The 25,104-nt window shown below is 45.4% G+C and overlaps 1 protein-coding gene across 6 annotated transcripts in view; it reads right to left on the bottom strand.

The window, feature by feature from the left end:
* LOC118365503 (myosin-10) overlaps positions 1 to 25,104 on the bottom strand; it is a 96,763-nt gene that overhangs the window by 50,500 nt on the left and 21,159 nt on the right. For 5 of the 6 annotated variants that reach the window (XM_052491177.1, XM_052491176.1, XM_052491178.1 and 2 more), the window contains exons 4-15: positions 14,586 to 14,613; positions 12,177 to 12,279; positions 11,717 to 11,749; positions 7,825 to 7,917; positions 3,983 to 4,046; positions 3,047 to 3,145; positions 2,681 to 2,824; positions 2,500 to 2,595; positions 1,705 to 1,823; positions 1,402 to 1,554; positions 1,097 to 1,270; positions 822 to 995 (exon numbers count right to left, since the gene is read on the bottom strand). In XM_052491177.1, the coding sequence (XP_052347137.1) occupies positions 822 to 995; positions 1,097 to 1,270; positions 1,402 to 1,554; positions 1,705 to 1,823; positions 2,500 to 2,595; positions 2,681 to 2,824; positions 3,047 to 3,145; positions 3,983 to 4,046; positions 7,825 to 7,917; positions 11,717 to 11,749; positions 12,177 to 12,279; positions 14,586 to 14,613 (1,280 nt within the window). The remainder of the gene's footprint in view (positions 1 to 821; positions 996 to 1,096; positions 1,271 to 1,401; positions 1,555 to 1,704; positions 1,824 to 2,499; positions 2,596 to 2,680; positions 2,825 to 3,046; positions 3,146 to 3,982; positions 4,047 to 7,824; positions 7,918 to 11,716; positions 11,750 to 12,176; positions 12,280 to 14,585; positions 14,614 to 25,104) is intronic. The other variant, XM_052491175.1, reaches the window with a different exon arrangement.

Here is a 25,104-nt window from a genome sequence, read left to right as displayed (position 1 = left end):
AGACGTAAGCTAAACAGGCTATATGTACCGGCACATCGTGTTAAATAGCTTCCTTTTATCTTGTCTCACTGACTTTCATGTGTGATCAAATTAAATTAGATACCTGGTCAAGAGAAAATGAGTTTATGCGCTGTAAACAAAACCTATTTGTTAAGTCTTAACATGTGTGAGGACTACTGGTGCTGTGACCAGAACAAAATGTACATCTGAATTTTGTGTGACAAATTTAATAAGAAAATGGATGAAGATGATATTAACTTTATTTCATGTGGAGTCTGGCCTGGAATGTACACAGGCCCTCTGCAGATGGGAGACCACACTGAGGTGAAAGTTGAAAAATCTTTGATTTACGTAACAGTGTAAAATCGGTCTCACACCAACGTGAACCAGATGTGGAGATTGGGAGCAGAACTGGACTTTTGTGCTAAGGCCTGTTAACAGGTTAACAGGTTAACAGGTTAACAGTTAACTAGAACTTTAGTGGAGACATGTCCGCTGCCTCAAAGGCAGCACTTTAACATTGACAGGTTACAACGTCATTCAGAAAGAAAACATGTTTCTCAAGACATTATGGAGCTGAACAATCATTCTAATTTCAAAAACACTGCTTCCTCTTTCCAACACTCCAACCCCTAACCAGGCACAGCAACAAAAATGTCAATATGGCAAATCAGTTTCTTTGAACGAATGAGGCCCTCGCCAGAAAAAGGGAACTCATATGGCAGAAATACCTTGTTTTCACCAATCAATGATACGATATGAGAGGACGAGCTGAGGAAGTCATTTCAGTGTATTGAGACCCAGGCTCTGCGTGGACGTACCCTGCCAGCGTAGTGAATGATGCAGAAGTCGGCTTTGTCCTTCAGCTGCCGGGGTTTCTGGAACTTGGGGTGGGTGCCCTGCTCCTGGAGCACCTTGTCTACAAATGTCTTATCAGTGGCCTTGGGGAACCAGCACTCCTCATCCAACAGGGCCAGAACTCCTGGAGGGTTGGTCTGCAGACAGAGAGAAAGGAGAAGAATGAAGTTCGTCGAGTAAAAGTTTGTTGAGTTCGTCGAGTAAAATACACCTATATGTGTAAAGATGAAAAGCTGACCGGTCTCTCAATGAGGTCGATGCAGGGCTGCAGGTCCAGGCCGAAGTCGATGAAGCTCCACTCGATGCCCTCCCTCTGGTACTCCTCCTGCTCCAGGATGAACATGGTGTGGTTGAACAGCTGCTGCAGCTTCTCGTTGGTGTAGTTGATGCACATCTGCTCAAATGAGTTCAGCTAGAGGAGGGATATGGGGAGAGAAAGAGATGTGAGAGATGAGTATTACAGATCAATAAGACAAGACAGTCCCTCTTGGACATGATTATATGTCTGAAACAAGAGATGAATGATCTTGAAAATAAATTTACCTCAAAGATCTCAAAGCCAGCGATGTCCAGGATGCCGATGAAGGAGGCTCCCTGTCTCTTGGTCCTGTCCAGGGCCTTGTTGATGCGGTGGACGAGCCAGCGGAACAGGCGCTCATATGTGGCCTTGGCCAGGGCTTCCACTGCAAAGTCAGCCTGAGGAGAGAACCAGAGAGCGATAGACGACAGTCTGCTGGGTACCAGTCTGTTTCTGCTTAGGCCAACTTCATGGACCTGCATAGATCAGTGTTAGTGAATTCATAAACAGGAGTGTAAAACTGATGGGAACTGGAGAACAGCTCCTACCTGTTCTTTGGTCTGGGCCTTCTGGACGTAGTCTCGGCCCACTTTGATGCGGGGGGACAGAATGGCCCTGGTAAACTCCATCACATTCAGCCCCAGCAGGTGGCACAGCTTCTGAGCCACTGGGAGGAGAGACAGGACATTGGGTTACTAGTGACCCATCAGTGTTGCAACCTGGAGATGGGCACAGACAGAGCCTTCTATACAGTACAAATAGAGAGCTTTGTATGCAACCAGTCTCAATTCAAAACAGTTGGGGAAATGTCAGACAGGAATATGTCATGAAAGACCTCAGTAAAGCACTACCGCTACATTTCACCCCAGCTACCCAAGGATATGGCCACAGTCTGATGTATGAGTCATCAGTCAAAATCACCAAGGATAAATCTCAGCAGAGACACATCCATTTTCCTAATGACAACCAAACTGCATGGTTTACCGTTATCAACTGACCATTAATGCAGAGCAACGTGCCAGAAAGAAATACTAGCCATCTCCTTCTGAAGTAAAATACTAAGACCCAATACTGATTACAATACTGATTACAGCATAATTTTAATGAAGCTGTTCCGCAGTAAGTTATGTGGACCAAGTGAGTGGACTGTTTTTGAGACTGAGCAGCATATTGTGGGAGGATGATCAATGTTGAAGACTTGCAGCCCAGAGAATCAGCTCACTGTAAACTGGGACAATGTTTTTTCAGCTGTGTGGTGAGAAATGGTCAAACTTAAGCTGGATGATTTCAAAGTCCTGGAGTGTTGGTTGGATTATGTATGTCCTCTGAGTGTATAGCATCACCTGTGTTCTCAGGCATGGAGGCCTGGTCTGTGTTCCTCTCCTTCTTGAAGACAACATTACCAAACTGTAGTACTGCAGACACCACCTTCAGCATGCCTGCAACCACAAGGGAGAGTGAATCAGACAAGAGGCGAGGACAGACATTGATATGACATGTATGGTCTAGGGTGTGTATACTCACATACGATCTCCTCATGGGAGAAGCTCATGATGTGCATGGCATCCATGGTCTCCTGGAAGTTGTCCTTGTCCTGCTGGCCAGGGATGGTAATGTTGCCGTTGGACAGGAAGCGGTAGTTGTTGAAGCCTTCCAGGAGCAGGTCGGCTGAAAGGAGAGGGGTAGGGGGAGACAAATCAAAGACCAGTAGTGTAACAGAACAGCCAAGACTTATAACATGAGGAGAAATAATGAAATGGTATTATTTATGGCGAGCCATTTCTGGCGCAGAGCACTGAAAAACTGAAAAGAATAGACATAGTTGTGATTCTTCTTGCAGGAGACACGACTGACAATCATTATAATTGGAATGGTGTATAAAATAGTGACTTTTGAGGTGCTCCCCGGCTCCTGCCAGAAGCTGGTAGAAGACATGGAAGGTCCTCTCGTCTTTGGCCTGGCGAACGGCCCTGGACTTCTCCAGGAGATCTGGTAGTCAGGGAGTCAAGGTCCAAAGGAGCAATGCCATCATTCCTGTGCTGGTAAATGGCTTACTGGTTATTGTGTCATGCCTAGCAGAATCTTCTCAAACATACAATGGATTGGTATGAATTGCTGCTTCTTGCTATACTCGTATGATATACTGTAAAATAATAAGTGTTTATTTCTGTTAATGCCAATCTCAATAGACTTTAATATGTTAAATGCGGTCCCAATCTAGAGATACTGGGCATAATTTTCTGGCCCTAAAACGGTAAAGTCATGTGTTTCTGATCACTTGTGTCTGAATACAGGGTGTTTTGTCTAAAGAGCGACCATTTTGGGCTTCAGGCAAGAGCTCAACTGAGCACATCACTGGACCTTAGTTTTACAGGAGACTGAAATGCCCACTGAGTGGGTTGCTATTTAGTCAGTGTTTCCAGAAACCTTGACTACCACCATCTCAGAAAGAGGAATGCCTGTATAGCACACATCACACTGCTTTATAAATCACACTTTCTGCAACGCCAAATCTTGCACAACATGCTATTCTTGAGGGACACAAATTTGACATATCTCACAAGCATAACGACCAGATATAATTCAATCTTAGAAAACGAAAACCAGTATTCTCCAAATTAAACCTAAACATGAATAAACAAAGGCTGAGTATGAATATATCTAGCTCTAAGAACCTAAGTCTATCCACTATCTGGTGAGCACTCTGCATTGAAGTGTGGCACAAATCCCAGAGCCCCTTGAGCCAAATCCCGACTATGTATGTACATCTGCAGACTCCTGCATCCCTTCCCCCTTCACTTCCCAGTCTCCCATCTTTGAGGATACAGGTCTCGATATTGGCCCCAACAATGTAGCCGGTCACGTCAAAGTTGACTCTGATGAACTTGCCCTGCAGGGAGGGATACAAAATGTATAAGGCAGCAGTTCTAAACATTGTGTGACATTGTGTGACATTGTAGGCCGCTGTGAGCCCAAAACACAGTCCCCACTGAGTCAACAGTATCACTTCAAATCAAATCAAAATGTATTTGTCACATACACATGGTTAGCAGATGTTAATGCGAGTGTAGCGAAATGCTTGTGCTTCTAGTTCCGACAATGCAGTGATAACCAACAAGTAATCTAACTAACAATTCCAAAACTACTGTCTAATACACAGTGTAAGGGGATAAAGAATATGTACATAAGGATATATGAATGAGTGATGGTACAGAGCAGCATAGGCAAGATACAGTAGATGGTATCGAGTACAGTATATACATATGAGATGAGTATGTAAACAAAGTGGCATAGTTAAAGTAGCTAGTGATACATGTATTACATAAGGATGCAGTCGATGATATAGAGTACAGTATATACGTATGCATATGAGATGAATAATGTAGGGTAAGTAACATTATATAAGGTAGCATTGTTTAAAGTGGCTAGTGATATATTTACATAATTTCCCATCAATTCCCATTATTAAAGTGGCTGGAGTTGAATCAGTGTCAGTGTGTTGGCAGCAGCCACTCAATGTTAGTGGTGGCTGTTTAACAGTCTGATGGCCTTGAGATAGAAGCTGTTTTTCAGTCTCTTGTCCCAGCTTTGATGCACCTGTACTGACCTCGCCTTCTGGATGATAGCGGGGTGAACAGGCAGTGGCTCGGGTGGTTGATGTCCTTGATGATCTTTATGGCCTTCCTGTAACATCGGGTGGTGTAGGTGTCCTGGAGGGCAGGTAGTTTGCCCCCGGTGATGCGTTGTGCGGACCTCACTACCCTCTGGAGAGCCTTACGGTTGAGGGCGGAGCAGTTGCCGTACCAGGCGGTGATACAGCCCGCCAGGATGCTCTCGATTGTGCATCTGTAGAAGTTTGTGAGTGCTTTAGGTGACAAGCCGAATTTCTTCAGCCTCCTGAGGTTGAAGAGGCGCTGCTGCGCCTTCTTCACGATGCGGTCTGTGTGAGTGGACCAATTCAGTTTGTCTGTGATGTGTATGCCGAGGAACTTAAAACTTGCTACCCTCGCCACTACTGTTCCATCGATGTGGATAGGGGGGTGTTCCCTCTGCTGTTTCCTGAAGTCCACAATCATCTCCTTAGTTTTGTTGACGTTGAGTGTGAGGTTATTTTCCTGACACCACACTCCGAGGGCCCTCACCTCCTCCCTGTAGGCCATCTCGTCGTTGTTGGTAATCAAGCCTACCACTGTTGTGTCGTCCGCAAACTTGATGATTGAGTTGGAGGCGTGCGTGGCCACGCAGTCGTGGGTGAACAGGGAGTACAGGAGAGGACTCAGAACGCACCCTTGTGGGGCCCCAGTGTTGAGGATCAGCGGGGAGGAGATGTTGTTGCCTACCCTCACCACCTGGGGGCGGCCCGTCAGGAAGTCCAGTACCCAGTTGCACAGGGCGGGGTCGAGACCCAGGGTCTCGAGCTTGATGACAAGCTTGGAGGGTACTATGGTGTTGAATGCCGAGCTGTAGTCGATGAACAGCATTCTCACATAGGTATTCCTCTTGTCCAGATGGGTTAGGGCAGTGTGCAGTGTGGTTGATATTGCATCGTCTGTGGACCTATTTGGGCGGTAAGCAAATTGGAGTGGGTCTAGGGTGTCCGGTAGGGTGGAGGTGATATGGTCCTTGACTAGTCTCAAAGCACGTCATGATGACGGAAGTGAGTGCTACGGGGCGGTAGTCGTTTAGCTCAGTTACCTTAGCTTTCTTGGGAACAGGAACAATGGTGGCCCTCTTGAAGCATGTGGGAACAGCAGACTGGTATAGGGATTGATTGAATATGTCCGTAAACACACCGGCCAGCTGGTCTGCGCATGCTCTGAGGGCGCGGCTGGGGATGCCGTCTGGGCCTGCAGCCTTGCGAGGGTTAACACCTCGGCTGCAGTGAAGGAGAGACTGCATGTTTTCGTTGCAGGCCGTGTCAGTGGCACTGTATTGTCCTCAAAGCGGGCCAAAAAGTTATTTAGTCTGCCTGGGAGCAAGACATCCTGGTCCGTGACTGGGCTGGATTTCTTCCTGTAGTCCGTGATTGACTGTAGACCCTGCCACATGCCTCTTGTGTCTGAGCCGTTGAATTGAGATTCTACTTTGTCTCTGTACTGACGCTTAGCTTGTTTGATAGCCTTGCGGAGGGAATAGCTGCACTGTTTGTATTCGGTCATGTTACCAGACACCTTGCCCTGATTAAAAGCAGTGGTTCGCGCTTTCAGTTTCACGCGAATGCTGCCATCAATCCACGGTTTCTGGTTAGGGAATGTTTTAATCGTTGCTATGGGAACGACATCTTCAACGCACGTTCTAATGAACTCGCACACCATCATCAGCATATTCGTCAATATTGTTATCTGACGCAATACGAAACATATCCCGGTCCACGTGATGGAAGCAGTCTTGGAGTGTGGAGTCAGCTTGGTTGGACCAACGTTGGACAGACCTCAGCGTGGGAGCCTCTTGTTTTAGTTTCTGTCTGTAGGCAGGGATCGACAAAATGGAGTCGTGGTCAGCTTTTCCGAAAGGGGGGCGGGGCAGGGCCTTATATGCGTCGCGGAAGTTAGAGTAACAATGATCCAAGGTTTTTCCACCCCTGGTTGCGCAATCGATATGCTGATAAAATTTAGGGAGTCTTGTTTTCAGATTAGCCTTGTTAAAATCATCCCCAGCTACAATGAATGCAGCCTCCGGATAAATGGTTTCCAGTTTGCAAAGAGTTAAATAAAGTTTGTTCAGAGCCATCGATGTGTCTGCTTGGGGGGGATATATACGGCTGTGATTATAATCGAAGAGAATTCTTTTGGTAGATAATGCGGTCTACATTTGATTGTGAGGAATTCTAAATCAGGTGAACAGAAGGATTTGAGTTCCTGTATGTTTCTTTCATCACACCATGTCTCGTTAGTCATAAGGCATACGCCCCCGCCCCTCTTCTTACCAGAAAGTTGTTTGTTTCTGTCGGCGCGATGCGTGGAGAAACCCGTTGGCTGCATCGCCTCGGATGGCGTCTCTCCAGTGAGCCATGTTTCCGTGAAGCAAATAACGTTACAGTCTCTGATGTCCCTCTGGAATGCTACCCTTGCTCGGATTTCATCAACCTTGTTGTCAAGAGACTGGACTTTGGCAAGAAGAATGCTAGGGAGTGGTGCACGGTGTGCCCGTCTCCGGAGTCTGACCAGAAGACCGCCTCGTTTCCCTCTTTTCCGGAGTCGTTTTTTTTGGGGGTCGCTGCATGGGATCCATTCTGTTGTCCTGCTTGTAAAGGCAGAACACAGGATCCGCGTCGCGAAAAACATATTCTTGGTCGTACTGATGGTGAGTTGACGCTGATCTTATATTCAGTAGTTCTTCTCGACTGTATGTAATGAAAGCCTCAGACATCCGTGATGTAGAATGTCAGGTCTGGTCGGAAGTGGGGATACACTGTGTGTGTGTGTGTGTGTGTGTGTGTGTGTGTGTATGCCAGGATTATGGAACATGGAAAGCACATTGCCGTGCTCTTTAGCAGACAGTGTTCTCCTTCACACACCTTTTCACTGTATTCTGGAGAGCCAGGTCCTACAATACCTATTTACACAGAGGGACCGTTTATAGACAGTCTACAAATGTGTACATAAAACATACAGTACAGCTGTCACATTCAAGTCCATTTTTACCCAAGTGTAGCTTTTTAAACTTACGAAACGTGACGAGTTGTCGTTTTTCACCGTCTTGGCATTGCCAAAGGATTCAAGGATGGGGTTGGCTTGCAGAAGCTGACGTTCCAGCTCGCCCTGTAAAGTGAGGGAGAAACTGAGTGATATCGAGCCAGTTAATACCGCCACCACCTAAACCAGCCATGAACCGCTAATGAAAGATGCATTAAAATCGGTATGGACAAGTGCCTTTGCTTTCACCACAGGGTGGACATGGGAAGTAAAGAGAGTGTGAGAATGGAGCCTCTGTTATGCAGTAGACATCTGCTATATTTCTAATGAATGAATAACCCATTAAAAGTATGATGTCAGTAAGACGACATTGTACCCAATTATTTCATACAATGTTGAGAAACACTAAATGTAAACCATATGGTCCAGCTCATCTGCAAAACGGAAGATTCAGTGCACTCTTGACTGAGGCTTTCTTTAATAATGCATTCCTCAATATCAATACCAGTCTTTGGACAGAAAAATAATGTTTGTTTGACTGAACACAAAATGGTGCAGCACTAGAATCCTCCTCAAAGGGCCTGATCATAATGCTCTTAAATCAGATGTGGCGGTCGTGTTATGCTCATATTAACATCTAAATATGATTCAGTTTATTATATTATACAGTTTAATAATATTATGTCAAAACATACACCAACTGATCAATTCGAGCTATTGAGCAGAGCGAATACAAGCCTACTGTAGGAATCATGTAGACAGAGGTTTATATGCTGTTTATATGCTGGTCATGACCATCACAGGTTGGAGGGCATAGCCAGCCACAGGGCATAGCCAGCCACAGGGCATAGCCAGCCGCAGGGCATAGCCAGCCGCAGGGCATAGCCAGCCGCAGGGCATAGCCAACCGCAGGGCATAGCCAGCCGCAGGGCATAGCCAACCGCAGGGCATAGCCAACCGCAGGGCATAGCCAGCCACAGGGCATAGCCAGCCACAGGGCATAGCCAGCCACAGGGCATAGCCAACCACAGGGCATAGCCAACCACAGGACATAGCCAACCACAGGGCATAGCCAGCCACAGGGCATAGCCAGCCACAGGGCATAGCCAGCCACAGGGCATAGCCAGCCACAGGGCATAGCCAGCCACAGGGCATAGCCAACCGCAGGGCATAGCCAACCGCAGGACATAGCCAACCGCAGGACATAGCCAACCGCAGGACATAGCCAACCGCAGGACATAGCCAACCACAGGGCATAGCCAGCCACAGGGCATAGCCAGCCACAGGGCATAGCCAACCACAGGGCATAGCCAGCCACAGGGCATAGCCAACCACAGGGCATAGCCAACCACAGGGCATAGCCAACCACAGGGCATAGCCAACCACAGGGCATAGCCAACTGTCTCACAGGGTTTGAGAGGCCACTAGTCTACTTCTTCCCCACATACAGAGAGGACAGAGGGTAAAAAGCAGCACTGCCTGCAGTAACTAAAGTGAGATTGTGGGGTGGTGAGAACATTCCTGTGGTTGTGACGCTGCTCACATGCACCCTCCACTTCTGGGAGGCACTGCTGTGACGGGGCGGTGGCTACTTCCCAAATCCTCGAGCGGTGGGGGCATTCCACCATCCCGCACCTCGCCCCCTTTACCCGCTCTAACCAGGGCGCTGGCTCTGTGGGCACAACAGAAATAGCACTGCAACCAGCCAGCCTGTACCGCCCTGGTTTCTCTACGGTGATGGGACACTGGGGCCTGGTTTTTGATGACCCAGTGGGCCAGAGTTTTCTGTGATTTTAAAGGTTGGGGGGTAGCGCTGCCCAGCCCCACCACAGATATGTGGGACAGGCTCAGCCTACATACGGGTGAGTGAGAGATTGGTGCAGAGAGAAGTAGGGCTGCTGCCAGAAGGACTGGGGTCTGGCCCACTTAAACATACTGCAGCCTCTACCGTGTAGATGTGTCGCCGCCAACCCTGAAGCACATCCTATAACTCAGGTTTCTAGAGTTTGAGAAAAGCACTACAGAGCATACATACACTAAATCCCTGGTTCCAGACAAGACACATTCTTGACTAAAAGTTTTCTGAATTGTTAAACATGTCAATGTAAGAGATGGGAGCATCATCGAGGTAGCTTGTGTTTAATTAGCCCCAATGACCCCACATATAAATTATTTGCAGGAATGAGACTGGAGTCGGGGTGCCTGGCGGGGCAGAACACAACGTGAGGACTATTTTTCTTTCAGGATTTCAACTCAGGGTGGAAATCAGATCTAAACTGTACAGATCACATGGAGGTATTGAGTTCCTCCTCCCACTGTCTGGATCAGAGTCAGAGAGCTGCTCCAGTCAAACCGCTCTCTCCTGATGGCTGGACGCTAGGGAAGGGTGATGTGGACATTTTCACTCCCTCTCTTATCCTTTACCTACTACACTGCACAATACCTCCCTAATGCAAACACATTGTATCAGATCAATGCAATACTTCCACTGCTCTGCCCCACAAAAAAAGCCCCAAGTTCCTGGCTACTGGGTGTCTGGGGCCCACTCTTCTATCAGAGCTGCTACTTGGACCCCAGCCTCCCCTCTCCTCCCTTCCATCATCCCCTCGCTCCACATTCCTCTGGCCCGTGCTCATAGGGTTCCTAGCTGGACACAGAGGCAGCGTGGTGTGGGAGGGCAGTGGGCTATAGTGGACTGGTGTATTCTGGCACAGGGACTCAGGTACAGAGTTACAGCCAGGATATCGCCACACATCAACACTGTGTAGTACATATACACAAACTGGGTGAGTGTACATTTTTTTTTGGGGGGGGGGGTTTAATCATAGCAGCATCTGCTTCAGCAAAGCATAGCTTTACTGAGGGGGAAAAAAAGGTTTTGGGAAAGAAAAATAGCTCCTGGGCAAACTGAGTGGGGGGACAATGAGGGCCAGTAAATATCTCATTTATACACAGAAGTATCCACAGTGGAGTATTCAGTTGGAAAGAATGATGTAATGTTAGAAGTCTCTGTGGGGGAACAGTGGATCGTGAATCAAGCTGAAACATTCTGCACGGTGTATTAGTCCCAAGTGAGCCTCCATTGTTACTGAGGGCATGCCCATGTTATGCAGCAGAGAGACAATAGTAGCTTCATTTCATTCCCCAAGATGTCCAGGTGAGGATCGTGATGGAGATGGGAAGGTCCAAGCATTCCCACATCACTGACCCAACATGTGCTTATTGATTAGGAACAATCAAAAGCAACAGCTACTCACAAGACTGTACTGTAGGACATCCTACAGGAATCCACGGTGTGTGAATGAGTAGTCAGGTGTTATTATGGACACAAACCGTATTCGTGTGGCCGTGGGCATGAACCGTGCATGAAAGGTATTCGAAGCTATGCCACAGGCTTTCTGAGCTAATCAAATGAAACACTAGCTTGAATAAAGGAGAATGGTTGAGATATTAGAGGGCTGTTGTGGAAGAGGGTTTGGAGAGCCACAGTCTGATGTGATTTCACAGTTCACACCAAATCCTCTCATTGCCATGTACATTCAAAGTGGGAATAACAAAGATAAATATGACTAGAACCTAACCACAAAAAGCACATGCATATGGGGTTAGTTATTGTAAGGTCACTGCAAATTAACAGCCCCTGTGTTTTAAATGACAAAATATTGTTTTCCCTTTTTAAGGCTTACTGTATGTTGACACTGTTGGGCATTTCCTTCAAATAAACCCAAAACAACTGATAAAAGACAATGTAATACAAGTCTGTCGGTTTGATAGCAGACTTAAACGTTTTGCCAGCACAAACAAATACCACATATACCAGCAGAGATAAGTTCATGGGAAAAGACAGTACAGTTTGATTTCGGGAAGGGCATGCAAAAACATCCAAACTGAGCACAAGTGTTTTAGAAAGTGGGGAAACACTTGCCTGGAGCTTGTTCAACGCTTTAGGGGATTCGGGCTGTTTGTTTCAGGTAATAAACAAAGGGAAGGGTTAGACCTGGAGGTGCTTATGTCAAACACAAGCCATAAGCAGTGAACCTACTGGTGACTAACATTATCCTGCTAACATTATCCTGCTAACATTATCCTGCTAACATTATCCTGCTAACATTAGGCTCTGACAGAGTGGCACTGAGCACCACAGAGCTGGAGCGGAGACCGTTCAGGTTCAGGCGGTACACAACAACAAACTGATTAGACTCTATTAGAGGAGCTGCGTTAGCCATTAGCATCAGTGGTCATTAAACTAGAACACATTGTTTAGAAGTAAGTGGAGTACACACTGTGGTAAAGCCTCGGCCTTTGGGTCCGGCATGGACACATTGGAGGGTTTAACAGGAGGAGTTCAGGAAGGGAACAGGGAAGGAGGGAATGGAAACACTCACAGGAATGTTGTGGTCTTTGCGTCCTTTGTGTGACGAGGCGACGTGGGCCAGGTACTGGATGACCTTTTTGGTGTTTTCTGTCTTGCCGGCACCCGACTCGCCTCTGTGTGAGGAGGAGACAGACAGGACCAATACATATCAGATTAAACAGAGGAGGAAGAGAGGATGGGGAGAGAGAGAGGGGGGTGGGGTGGAGGGATGAGGGAGAGCAAAGAAACTGGTCTAGTCTACTACCAAGCAGGCCTCATAAAATAAATAACATTTCAGCACTGTTGAACACTTCCAGCAAATACTTATATAACTCTTTGTCTACTGTTATAACTGTGCCTTTAGTTGTCAGACAAAGCCAAGCTTCCTGGAAGGCTTCCACATATAATCTCAACCAAGTTCAGTCAAAACACATAAACGACCCAGCCCAGCCCATAGGCTCATCATGTCCGATGGGATGTCTCTGCTCAGCCCTGGGACATACTATAGACTGGAGAGAGTCTGATACTGTTGTTTGTTTTGCCTGCTCTGCTCCATCTGATTTTAACTCCAGGGTCCTGTGGTTGGGTGGGCAGGTCTCCAGGGTTTCTAGGCTCTGATTTTGGCCCGGCTCTAATGACAGGGACGTCCACAGCTCCGCCAGGACCCAACTCTCACTCCCCTCCAGAACCAGCACACAGCCACATACCCGTGGCTTTACCATAGCCAGCTATTAGCTCTCCACACAGAATGCTGTCTTAATGGATAAATGGCCAGAGTGCAACTCAATGTGAGTCTCCTCCTCTACACTTTGTATATGGGTGGTGTGGGGGTATAGTGTAATATATGTTAATCAAATGCCATTTCAGATTAATTTGATGTCACATTACAATTGTGAGAACAGTGAGATGTTTTAGGTTGAAATGACAACATCAGATTTGGGCATGGGACATACTTTTCTTCATTCCAAGCAGACTGACTTTCTGTATTAGTCACTCTTCTTGTTCAAGCACAAGGTAGCCAGGTCAGCAGTGTGTCACACTCTTAAGGTGAGAGATTCCACAGGTCTGTGGCCCAGTGGATCACTTCCTGTTCTGTAAACCAAATTACTTAATCATCATGTGGACTGGCATGTAAACCAGTTCTCACTGGTTTTCAATGACAGGAAGACTGGATTCTCTCTCAGATAGTACAACAGAGTAGGTTTCTGATTGGACATGACAACTTTATAAGATGGTGTAAGATTGGTGTGCTTATTTCTGTGATAATGGGAGGGTCTAAATGAGATCATTGGCATATAGCACTCAAGAACTCGGCAAGTAGCATCCTGGCCAACAGGGGGTGTAATTGTTTGAAGACCGTGTACCAAACCACACTCATAACTCCCTCTACTCTGCAAAGTTTCTCAAATGCCAACTCAGTTCCATAACTACATCATAAAGCTTTTTAGATCTAGTCCATAATTGAGAACCAGCAGGATGGCAGGACCTTGCTAATCACTTCAGTATAACTCCCATTCTGACCAACTAACAGATGCTAATGCTGCCCACTTCACTCCCACATACTGTAGGCTTGTTCTGCCTTCTTCCCCGAGTCTAAGAGCTCGACTGTAAATCTGAAAGGAGTGACCGGGGTGCAACTCTGCATGGAGGAAATCTCCAAAAGTGAACTCAAGGAAAAGAGGGGGCACGTCACTGAGACCCTACTTAAGGTGCAGCCACATCAGTCTCAGCGCCAGACAGGTTACTTTTCCAGCTCATAAAGCCGCTGAGTCTCCTCTGGAATCGGCCCACCTTAAAAAAACAACCTCTACCCTCTGAGTCCTCTTTGAGAGATGGTGTCAGAGCAGGACTTGGCAGGCTGAGGCGATCCGTTTACCTTACTGGGCAGTTTAATGAGGTAATGTTTCAGGAGCAGGACAGCTAGCATACTGACGGAGCAGAGCAGAGGCCTCTGAACATCCTCAGGCGTCATCAGGTGCATTAGCATAATGCAGTTTAGATAAACGATTGGGCTGATAATACACCTCTGATGTGGAACACTGAAACATACACATAACACATTTTTTGATATGGTAAATTTAGTCAATGTCATTACCACCATTTGATTACGTCAACTAACCTGTACCCCTGCACATTGACTCGGTACCGGTACCCCCTGTATTATAGCCTCGTTATTGTTATGTAATCTTATTGTGTGACTTTTTATTTTATACTTTAGTTTATTGAGGAAAAATGGTCTTTACTCTATTTCTTGAACTGCATTGTTGGTTAAGGTCTTGGTACGGTAAAGTAAGGCCTACACCTGTTGTATTCAGCGCATGTGTCAAATACAATTTGATTTGAAAAGCTAAATGTTTTCAATCATGTAAAATGTGTCAGTGAAATGTGAGTGGAAAGGATGTCTAGAGAAATGATCCCAACAGAGTAGTAGGATACTCACGTGCAAAGGATTGATTGGTCTTCACGATCTGTGGGGAAAAAAAACAACAAAAAAAGACAGTCAGAATCAGTCTATACCTCTACAGATAATGCACACACACACACACACACACACACACACACACACACACACACACACACACACACACACACACACACACACACACACACACACACACACACACACACACACACACACACACGGGCCATTTCATGACATCCAGACAAGAAATGAACACCCCCCCCCCATGCAGTGTTTATGTCAACAGGAGTCCTCTGGCCTGCAGTGACAGTGGGGTCCTGTTCTGCCCCAGCAGACACTAAGGAGTGTGATCAGATCAGCCTTACAGCCCATTCATAAAGACTCTAGCCGTATGAGAGACAGTCTTGCTGTGTCAGGGTCAGATCTTAACACGCATTTCATTTCAAAAGAGATTTCGATCCATAGCAGATTGGACATGCCTAGTCCTAAACTCTGAGGGCAGCCATGACTACAAATCCTAGGATCCACAGAGGACTGCTCTGACACCCTGGCTCGGTGGTTGAGGAGGTGCTTGATATTATCAAATCATGCCCTAATTTCATCCATATATTGAAAAACAAGATATTCAATACGACAGAACTACTAAAGTTGAACACCCAGTTGCAGGGAAACCCAGATGAAAGCCACCAACTTGGCAAGCGTCTTTCTCCATGCTGCAAGGCAAGTGTTTAATCCAGTAAACACAGGCAACGGATGAGGTTAAAGAGTACTGGGCTTAAGTCGCAGATGTAGCTGGATATACAGCTGCTCTGAAACTTGTGCATAATAATGTAATAATAACCTTTTATTCTCTCAACGGCGGTATGATAAGATCCCTAGCTAGCTACAATTGGGGGCTACTAAATTAAATCAATATTCCATTTCATTTGGAACGGCAAGCCAGACAAAATTAAACAGGCCTATTTATTAATGAATATGAATTCAGCGGGCATAAATGATGAAATATTAAAGCATTAGACCAAAGGCCCTGTTCCAACCCTGTTCCTGGAGCGCAAGCGCACCTGAATCAAGCGCACCTGATTCTAATAATTAGCTGGTTGAAAAGCTGAATCAGCGAGGTTACAACTGCGGTTGTAGTAAAAGCCTACAGGAGGGTAGCTCTCCAGGACCAGGGCTAGAAGCATAGATAGAGACAGATGCTAGATAGATCAGTGCTCTGCCAGAGAAATAGAGAAATGCCAGAGAAATACCTGCTGCAGCTGCTATCCTCATGATTCTCCTTTTGCCTCTCATTATTCACCCCCTCAGCCCACTCATGACTCAGCATCTATTCACCATCTCCTCCAACAAGAACCTGCTCTGTGGACTGGACACACAGTAACTCAACTCCATAGATTGACTCTGATGAAGCTCTTTAGTGGGTGTTGGAGGCATGCCAGTATATCTAAGTGGCTATCAGCCCCAAAAATGTAATGGAACAGGACCTGTCGGAATGATGTGACAGGCACTCTCTCAACCCTTGAATGTATGGGAAATTAAATCACAAAGTTATTTGGGGATAGGTGACATAGCTGACATGACACAGTGACACCAGAAGGTATATCATCCGGAGGGATGTAACACACAGAGTCAACACAATGAGGGTCTCTGGGTAGGAAGCTATTTGAGTCCAGATGGAAACATCTTGTAATGTGGCCCCTCTGTGTTTGGATAACCTTTTCTCCTAAAATGGAGACAACATTCTGATGCTGTTAAGAGGTCCTCAACATTCCTGTGGAAGATATCAGGGTGTGACACTGTCTTCGTTTCACCTGTCCTCATTATTGTCTCCACCACCTCCAGGTGTCGCTCGTTTTCTGTCTCTCTGTGCCAGTTCATCTTGTATGTCCAAGTCAACCAGCGGTTTTTCCCCTTTCTCCTGCTTTTGCTCTTTCTCCTTCTTCTAGTCCTCCCGGTTTTGTCCCTTGCCTGTTTCTGGACTCTGTACCCGTCTGCCTGACCATTCTGCCTGCCTTGACCTCGAACCTGCCTGCTTCTCTGTACCTCCTGGACTCTGATCTGGTTTTGACCTTTTGCCCGTCCACCTTTCTCTTGCCTACTCCTTTTTGATTATTGAACATCTAAGACTCCAACCGTCTGCATCTGGGTCTCGCCTTGAGTTATTATACAGAGGTTGTTTCATTTCCTGTGGAAATCCTCCAAAACGTACAGTTGAAGTCGGAAGTTTACATACACTTAGGTTGAAGTCATTAAAACTTGTTTTTCAACCACTCCACAAATGTATTTTTAACAAACCATAGTTTTGGTAAGTCATTTCTCCAACAATTGTTTACAGACAGATTATTTAACTTATAATTCACTGTATCACAATTCCAGTGAGTCAGAAGTACATACACTAAGTTGACTCTGCCTTTTATACAGGTTGGAAAATTCCAGAAAATGATGTCATGGCTTTAGAAGCTTCTGAAAGGCTAATTGACATAATTTGAGTCAATTGGAGGTGTGCCTGTGGATCTATTTCAAGGACTACCTTCAAACTCAGTGCCTCTTTAATTGACATCATGGGAAAATCAAAAGAAATCAGACTTCAGAAAATAAATGGTAGACCTCCACAAGTCTGGTTCATCCTTGGAAGCAATTTCCAAACGCCTGAAGGTACCACATTCATCTGTACAACAATAGTACGCAAGTATAAACACCATGGGACCACGCAGCCGTCATACCTCTCAGGAAGGAGACGCGTTCTGTCTCCTAGAGATGAACGTACTTTGGTGCGAAAAGTGCAAATCAATCCCAGTACAACAGCAAAGGACCTTGTGAAGATGCTGAAGGAAACAGGTACAAACATATCTATATCCACAGTAAAACAAGTCCTATATCGACAGAACCTGAAAGGCCGCTCAGCAAGGAAGAAGCTACTGCTCCAAAACCGCCATAAAAAAGACAGACTACGGTTTGCAAATGCACATGGGGACAAATATTGTACTTTTTGGAGAAATGTCCTCTGGTCTGATGAAACAAATAGAACCATTGTTATGTTTGGAGGAAAAAGGGGAGGCTTGCAAGCCGAAGAACACCATCCCAACCGTGAAGCACAGGGGTGGCAGCATCATGTTGTGGGGGTGCTTTGCTGCAGGAGGGATTGGTGTACTTCACAAAATATATGGCATCATGATGCAGGAAACTTATGTGGATATGTTGAAGCAACATCTCAAGACATCAGTCAGGAAGTTAAAGCTCGGTCGCAAATGGGTCTTCCAAATGGACAATACTTCCAAAGTTGTGGCAAAACAGATTCAGGACAACAAAGTCAAGGTATTGGAGTGGCCATCACAAAGCCCTGACCTCAATCCCATAGAAAATGTGTGGGCGAACTGAAAAAGTGTGCATGAGCAAAGAAGGCCTACAAACCTGACTCCGTTACACCAGCTCTGTCAGGAGGATTGGGCCAAAATTCACCCAAATTATTGTGGAAGGTTACCCGAAACGTTTGCCCTAAGTTAAACAATGTAAAGACAATGCTACCAAATACTAATTGAGTGTGTATGCAAACTTCTGACCCACTGGGAATGTGATGAAAGAAATAAAAGCTGAAATTAAATCATTCTCTCTACTATTATTCTGACATTTCACATTCTTAAAATAAAAAGTGGTGATTCTAACTGATCTAAAACAGGGATTTTTTACTAGGATTAAATGTCAAGAATTGTCAGTTAAAATTTAATTTGGCTAAGGTGTATGTAAACTGCCGACTTCAATTGTACCTTGAATTCCTGAACATCAATGGGAGGAATGACCCCTCCACTAATACCAACACCTCTTACCACCTCCATCTATATCTAACCAGTATTGCTGTGCTCCCCAATCTCTAACTGGGTTTGATTTCACAGCCCCTCTGCTGTAGGTTACTGATATTTTAATGTGACAAGCCAACTTTGTCTGTGTAGCCCCGGCATTACAAACAACCACGCTGTGAGTGGTCTCTGTCGCCAGCAGAGCGTATCCCCTACACTGTCTGCTGAACCAGCAGCCTGCCTGACGCCCCTAAATCTACCCACCCTGGGGATGACGCTTTGAGCCAGGGAGAGAGTGGGAAAGGGGTGAACTGAGGACACACTGATTCTTTGTGTACATGTGCATCATGAATAGCTAATGAATCCACTGCCATTTTTAGAAGAGAAAGGCATGTCGCAAACGCTGAAAACTGACATTGTGACAGCCACAGTGGATGGTTATAGATTAAACAGAGCATTCTCAAAAGGGATCAGAGGGACACGCGCTAGTATGTGTTGGTTACAAGTCTGGTCCTATAGCAACCCCCTCCCTCTGTGTCTCTGTCTCTGTCATAGCTCTGTCCTCACTCCCTAAAAGCTCATTGTGCCTCAGCTCCATTCAGACTCACCCTGGTGGCCCATGGTATGAGGTGTTGTCAGTGTGAGGGGGCCTGTGGGTGACTCAGCCACACTGAAGGTCACCATTGGATACCCTTTAAGGTCACTGTGTTTACCTTACCAGCCCCATGTCCCTCTGACTAACAGACTGGACAGCAACAGAGGGCAGCTGTCACTGCTAGACCATGTGTCATGGGTACATTGCTCCCCAGCCAAAGCCCGTATTTGATCAGAAGATAAAGAGCTTACATGGTTTTATTAAGCCCACAGGTCTGGGACTGTGACCTCATGACAGAGTTGAACAATGAGTCCCAGGAACAAATATAACTCTACGGATGATCATCTTTACACTCAAATGATGGTTGGAATGATAAATAGTTCATGTCGGCTACCTGAATGTCTACCAGGTGTTATAGGCACAACCTTTTGTTATGTCACTATAGTGTGAACTGCTGCTGGCGAGTCAGTCTGATAAATGAACATATCGTTCAGCGCTCCGATTTCTCTGACCTGTGGTGCTCTTTATTCCTCCCAGAGACACACGGTCTGTTTCTACTTGCATGCGTCTGATGAGAATAGCAAAACAGGACGGATGATCGATGGGTTGCTGAGTAGAACTGGCCAGGTTCCCGACGACACACCAGACTCCAGAGCTCCACAGGTCAAAGTTTGATTACTCTTCGTCTCCGTGACAAGAGCTTTTCACTGGGTTTTCATGAGAATAACTTTCTATGAAACGCAGATGGTTATCATCCACGTCATGTTGATTTTCAACCAGACCTTGTAGCTGTGATCGCTTTGAATCGAAGGACCCAACACCGAGCTACATCAACTCAGATATACATGATTAGAATATGATTCACATCAGAGACCAATCGCGTTTTTCAAAATGGCCTTGGTAGTCAGCGATAATGATGACCTCAGCCATTGATTTGTCAATCCAGTCACTGATATAAAATGGTGTGCTGGTCTGTACCTACTTCCTGTTTTCTCTTGTTCTAATATTCTCTCCTTGACACATGCCTTACTCCCTCTCCACTGATGAAGGGTTAGGCATTCAAACGGTCATTTATCATCTTTAATTATCTTCTAAAGCCAAATAAATAATTAAAGAAAGAAAGAGGATATTGACTTCAATTACCCATCTCTGTGGGCCATTTATCAAAAGGCTTTTCACAATCAGAGCACAGAGCCAGACACCCAATAAGCTGAAGTCATTCTGTAATACATGGCTCATATGATTCATACGTTCTCAGAAAGCATGCTAGCTAAAGGTCATTATGTGAATGGGGAAAGTTATCTTTATTACTTAGGATAGATACTTTATACCTACTACAAAATCATTCATTTGGTATGCATTGTGTTATTATACTCACTATAGGGCTAATAATGATATTATCATATGAAAGAGAAATCTATTGGCTCCATACATTCATATCAATCAACTAACTGATCCAAACCCATTGCCTGGTGAAGTGAGCCAGTAGCTCCTCCATTCTGAACAGCCACCACATATTGATCAAACCATTGACTTTGTCTCTCTTGTTCCCATGCACAGAGGGCTGTCTGACTGAATCCATCTGTTCTGCCCATATATGCTCTGTCCCTGGCCGTTTCCTAGAGTACCAGTTTCACATACCCAGGACGGGGCCAATGAAAATTGTTCTACCAATTTCACACTCTATTGGCTCATCTCTCCCTCTGTCCTGACTGTTGCTCTCATCTCTTATTCTCTCCGTCCTCTGACAGAGTCCTTCTCTCCCTCTCCCTCTGCAGCCATGGCACAGAGCCAATAATAAAACAAAAGCTCTTTTGCGACCCACAGGTCCTTGATTTGATCGATTAATCAGCAATTCCAGCACAGTTTTTTGTTTCCTCCCAATGAAATTACAAGCCACCATTATCCTGGGCCTAACAAGAGGACTGGGTAAAATCAGTCCATATATTCATCAAGCTGTAGACTACTGAAAACCCCTTTCTGAAGGCTCAAGAAGGCTGATCTCAGTACAATCAAGCTGTCAGTCTCCTGCCATCAATTCAGAGTGAACAGTTCACTATAACCAGGGGAGAACCTATACCCCTACCAACAAAATACAACAGTTCAGATAATGGTTGGGTAGACACAAACATGTCCTTGGCCTTGTTGTCTGCTGCTCCACACAGCATGCAACAACTACGGGAATGAAAGAGATACAACTGCGACCTGGACAAGATAAAGCAAAGCAGTGTGACACAAACAACACAGAGTTACACATGGAAAAAATAAACGTACAGTCAATAATACAATAGAATAATCTATATGCAGTGTGTGCAAATGAAGTAAGATTAGGGAGGTAAGGCAATAAAGAGGCCATAGTCGCGAAATAATTACAATTTAGCAATTAAACACTGGAGTGATAGATGTGCAGAAAATGAATGTGCAAGTAGAGATACTGGGTGCAAAGGAGCAATAAATAACAATATGGGGATGAGGTAGTTGGGTGGGCTATTTACAGATGGGCTATGTACAGGTGCAATGATCTGTAAACTGCTCTGACAGCTGATGCTTAAAGTTAGTGAGAGAGATATGAGTATCCAGCTTCAGTGATTTTTGCAATTCTTTCCAGTCATTGGCAGCAGAGAACTGGAATGAAAGGCTTTCGGGGTGACCAGTGAAACATACCTGCTGGAGCACGTGCTACGGGTGGGTGCTACTATGGTGACCAGTGAGCTGAGATAAGGCGGGGCTTTACCTAGCAAAGACTTATAGATGACCTGGAGCCAGTGGGTTTGGCGACAGATATGAAGCAAGTGCCAGCCAACGATAGCGTACAGGTCACAGTGGTGGGTAGTATATGGGGCTTTGGTGACAAAACGGATGGCACTATGATAGACCATCCAATTTGTTGAGTAGAGTGTTGGAGGCTGTTTTGTAAATGACATCGCCAAAGTCGAGGATCGGTAGGATGGTCAGTTTTACGAGGGTATGTTTGGCAGCATTAGTGAAGGATGTTTGTTGCGAAATAGGAAGCCGATTCTAGATTTCATTTTGGATTGGAGATGCTTAAGTTAATGTGAGTCTGGAAGGAGAGTTTACAGTCTAACCAGACACCTAGGTATCTGTAGTTGTCCACATATTCTAAGTCAGAACATCCAGATTAGTGATGCTAGGTGGGTGCGGGCATTTAGTTTTACTTGCATTTAAGAGCAGTTGGAGGCCACGGAAGGAGAGTTGTATGGCATTGACGCTCGTCTGGAAGTTAGTTAACACAGTGTCCAAAGAAGGGCCAGAAGTATACAGAATGGTGCCGTCTGCGTAGGTGTACATAGGTCTACATCTAGGTCGAAATAGACAAACAGCCCTCTCCTCGTCTCCCCCCTGGGCCATGCAGCAGGAGACAGACTGGGGATCCATTTTCCACTAATAATTTATTCCCCAGACAGATTAATCTACTCATTCCACACATTCCAGACCCCCCCAGGCCACCCCTTTTACCCCCTCAACCTCTCCCCTCCTCCCTCAACTAGCCCCCTAATCTCTCAACATTCCCATCTACTCCCCAAAACATGTCCAAGCCTCCCTAATCTTGAACCGTAGAAGTACAGTGGAGCCCAAGTATGGATTGTAGCCTACTCCATTCCACTCTTCCTGCTGGACCACTCCAAATTCAAACAAGTTAAATAAAAGAATGGTTATATTCTAGAGGTTGACCGATTAATCGGAATGGCCGATTAATTAGGGCCATTTTTTTTTCACCTTTATTTTACCTTTAGTTAACTAGGCAAGTCAGTTAAGAACACATTCTTATTTTCAATGACGGCCTAGGAACGGTGGGTTTACTGCCTCGTTCAAGGGCAGAACGACATATTTTCACCTTGTCAGTTCGGGGGATCCAATCTTGCAACATTACAGTTAACTAGTGCAACACAATAACGACAGTTGCACTCCACAAGGAGACTGACTGCCTGTTACGCGAATGCAGTAAGCCAAGGTAAGTTGCTAGCTAGCATTAAAATCTTATAAAAAAAACAATCAATCAATCACAATCACTAGTTAACTACACATGGTTGATGATTTTACTAGATATTATCTAGAGTGTCCTGCGTTGCTATAATCTGACTGAGCATACAAGCATCTAAGTATCTAAGTATCTGACTGACCTGTGGTAGGCAGAAGCAGGCGCGTAAACATTCATTCAAACAGCACTTTCGTGTGTTTTGCCAGCAGCTCTTCGTTGTGCGTCAAGCATTGCGCTGTTTATGACTTCAAGCCTATCAACACCCGAGATGAGGCTGGTGTAACCGAAGTGAAATGGCTGGCTAGTTAGCGCGCGCTAATAGCGTTTCTAACGTCAATCGCTCTGAGCCTTGGGGTGGTTGTTTCCCTTGCTCTGCATGGGTAACGCTGCTTCGATGGTGGCTGTTGTCGAGGTGTTCCTGGTTCGAGCCCAGGGGGAGCGAGGAGAGGGACGGAAGCTATACTGTTACACTGGCAATACTAAAGTGCCTATAAGAACATCCGATAGTGAAAGGTTAATGAAATACAAATGGTATAGGAGGGAAAGTCCTATAATAACTACAACCTAAAACTTCTTACCTGGGAATATTGAAGACTCATGTTAAAAGGAACCACCAGCTTTCATATGTTCTCATGTTCTGAGCAAGGAATTTAAACGTTAGCTTTCTTACATTGTACATATTGCACTTTTACTTTCTTCTTCAACACATTGTTTTTGCATTATTTAAACCAAATTGAACATGTTTCATTATTTATTTGAGGCTAAATTGATTTTATTGATGTATTACATTAAGTTAAAATAAGTGTTCATTCAGTATTGTTGAAATTGTCATTATTATGAATAAATGTAAAAAAATATTTTATTTTTTAAGAAATCGGCCGATTAAATCGGTATCAGCTTTTTTGGTCCTCCAATAATCGGTATCGGTGTTGAAAAATCATAATCAGTCGACCGCTATTATATTATGACATAGGGTCTGTAGTTCGTGAAATATGATCACAAACTTAGGGGAGGCAGGGTGAGAGCTGGTATGACAAAACAGCCTCACCACCACTTCAACTGGATACTACACTCTTTTTCCACATCCTTCTTCCTGCTCTCTAAATTAGCTTCATAAAAGAAGTCATAAAACCCCAACAAACGCAGTGCTAATTCTAGAGCCATGGTTACCACTTTGCACACATCAGAAATCCTGAGTGATGGCCAGTATTCCCCATAACCTCGAAGGGTATATCACTACCCGGACCTACCCACCCTGTACACACACACACAGACACAGACACTCATCAGTCATAGTAGAGCAGAGGCATGGATCATCTACTAGGACTGGTCATTACAGCAGAAGCAATAGAAAGAGCTGTGGCCTGTTTACTCATATAGAGCAGTCAGGATGGATTCCAGGGGTACTTAAAGCCGGAGGAACAAAAGACTGAGTGTCTGTGTGAGAGAGAGTGAGGTCCCTGCCATGTCTGGGGTTTCTCACTGCTGTATTGTCAATGCTGCAACGCAGGGAGCCTAGCCCAATCTCAATACCCCCTCCACACACACACCCCCGTCAGCCTACATTCTCAGACGGGTGAACTGGTAAACACACAATTAGATCTGGCCAGTCCTCTCTGTACCTGCTCTGTGTAACTGTCACCTCTGGGCTTCTGAGCTGTTATGATAACCCACACTAACACTGTGGAGTGCTGCTGCTGAGAGGACTGGGCCAGAGTGAGAGGCCGACATGCACCGTTCATTAAAGCATTCACAACACAATATGACTCTTCCTTGGTCTGAGGGGGATTCTGGTCATATATCCTGGTGGTAATGAAGAGCTCGCCAAGCCTGATGAATGTTGTAATGGAGACTGGGTAATATTTCTCCTTTTTTAAACATATTTTACCAGGTTTTGTCTCATTAAAATACCTACAAAGTGATACTTTGAGACCAGTTTGACACAAAGCTGAGAAGTGTGACAGATCAGAAGAAGACCCTCCAGTTCTGCCAGCTAGCAGTGCATTGTGGGCTGCAGTCAGTAATCAGTTATGACTGTTGGAATTCGGATGCCCATGGTTCCCCTCACCATCAACGCTGGGGTCCTGGGGCAAGGACATCACTGTGATGTCACAGAGGGTGGCCAGGCTTCCTGGCCCACAGCAACTG

Source organism: Oncorhynchus keta, chromosome 32, assembly GCF_023373465.1.
Source record: "Oncorhynchus keta strain PuntledgeMale-10-30-2019 chromosome 32, Oket_V2, whole genome shotgun sequence".
NCBI classification, from domain to species: domain Eukaryota; kingdom Metazoa; phylum Chordata; class Actinopteri; order Salmoniformes; family Salmonidae; genus Oncorhynchus; species Oncorhynchus keta.
This window is presented reverse-complemented; position numbering and strand designations above follow the sequence as displayed.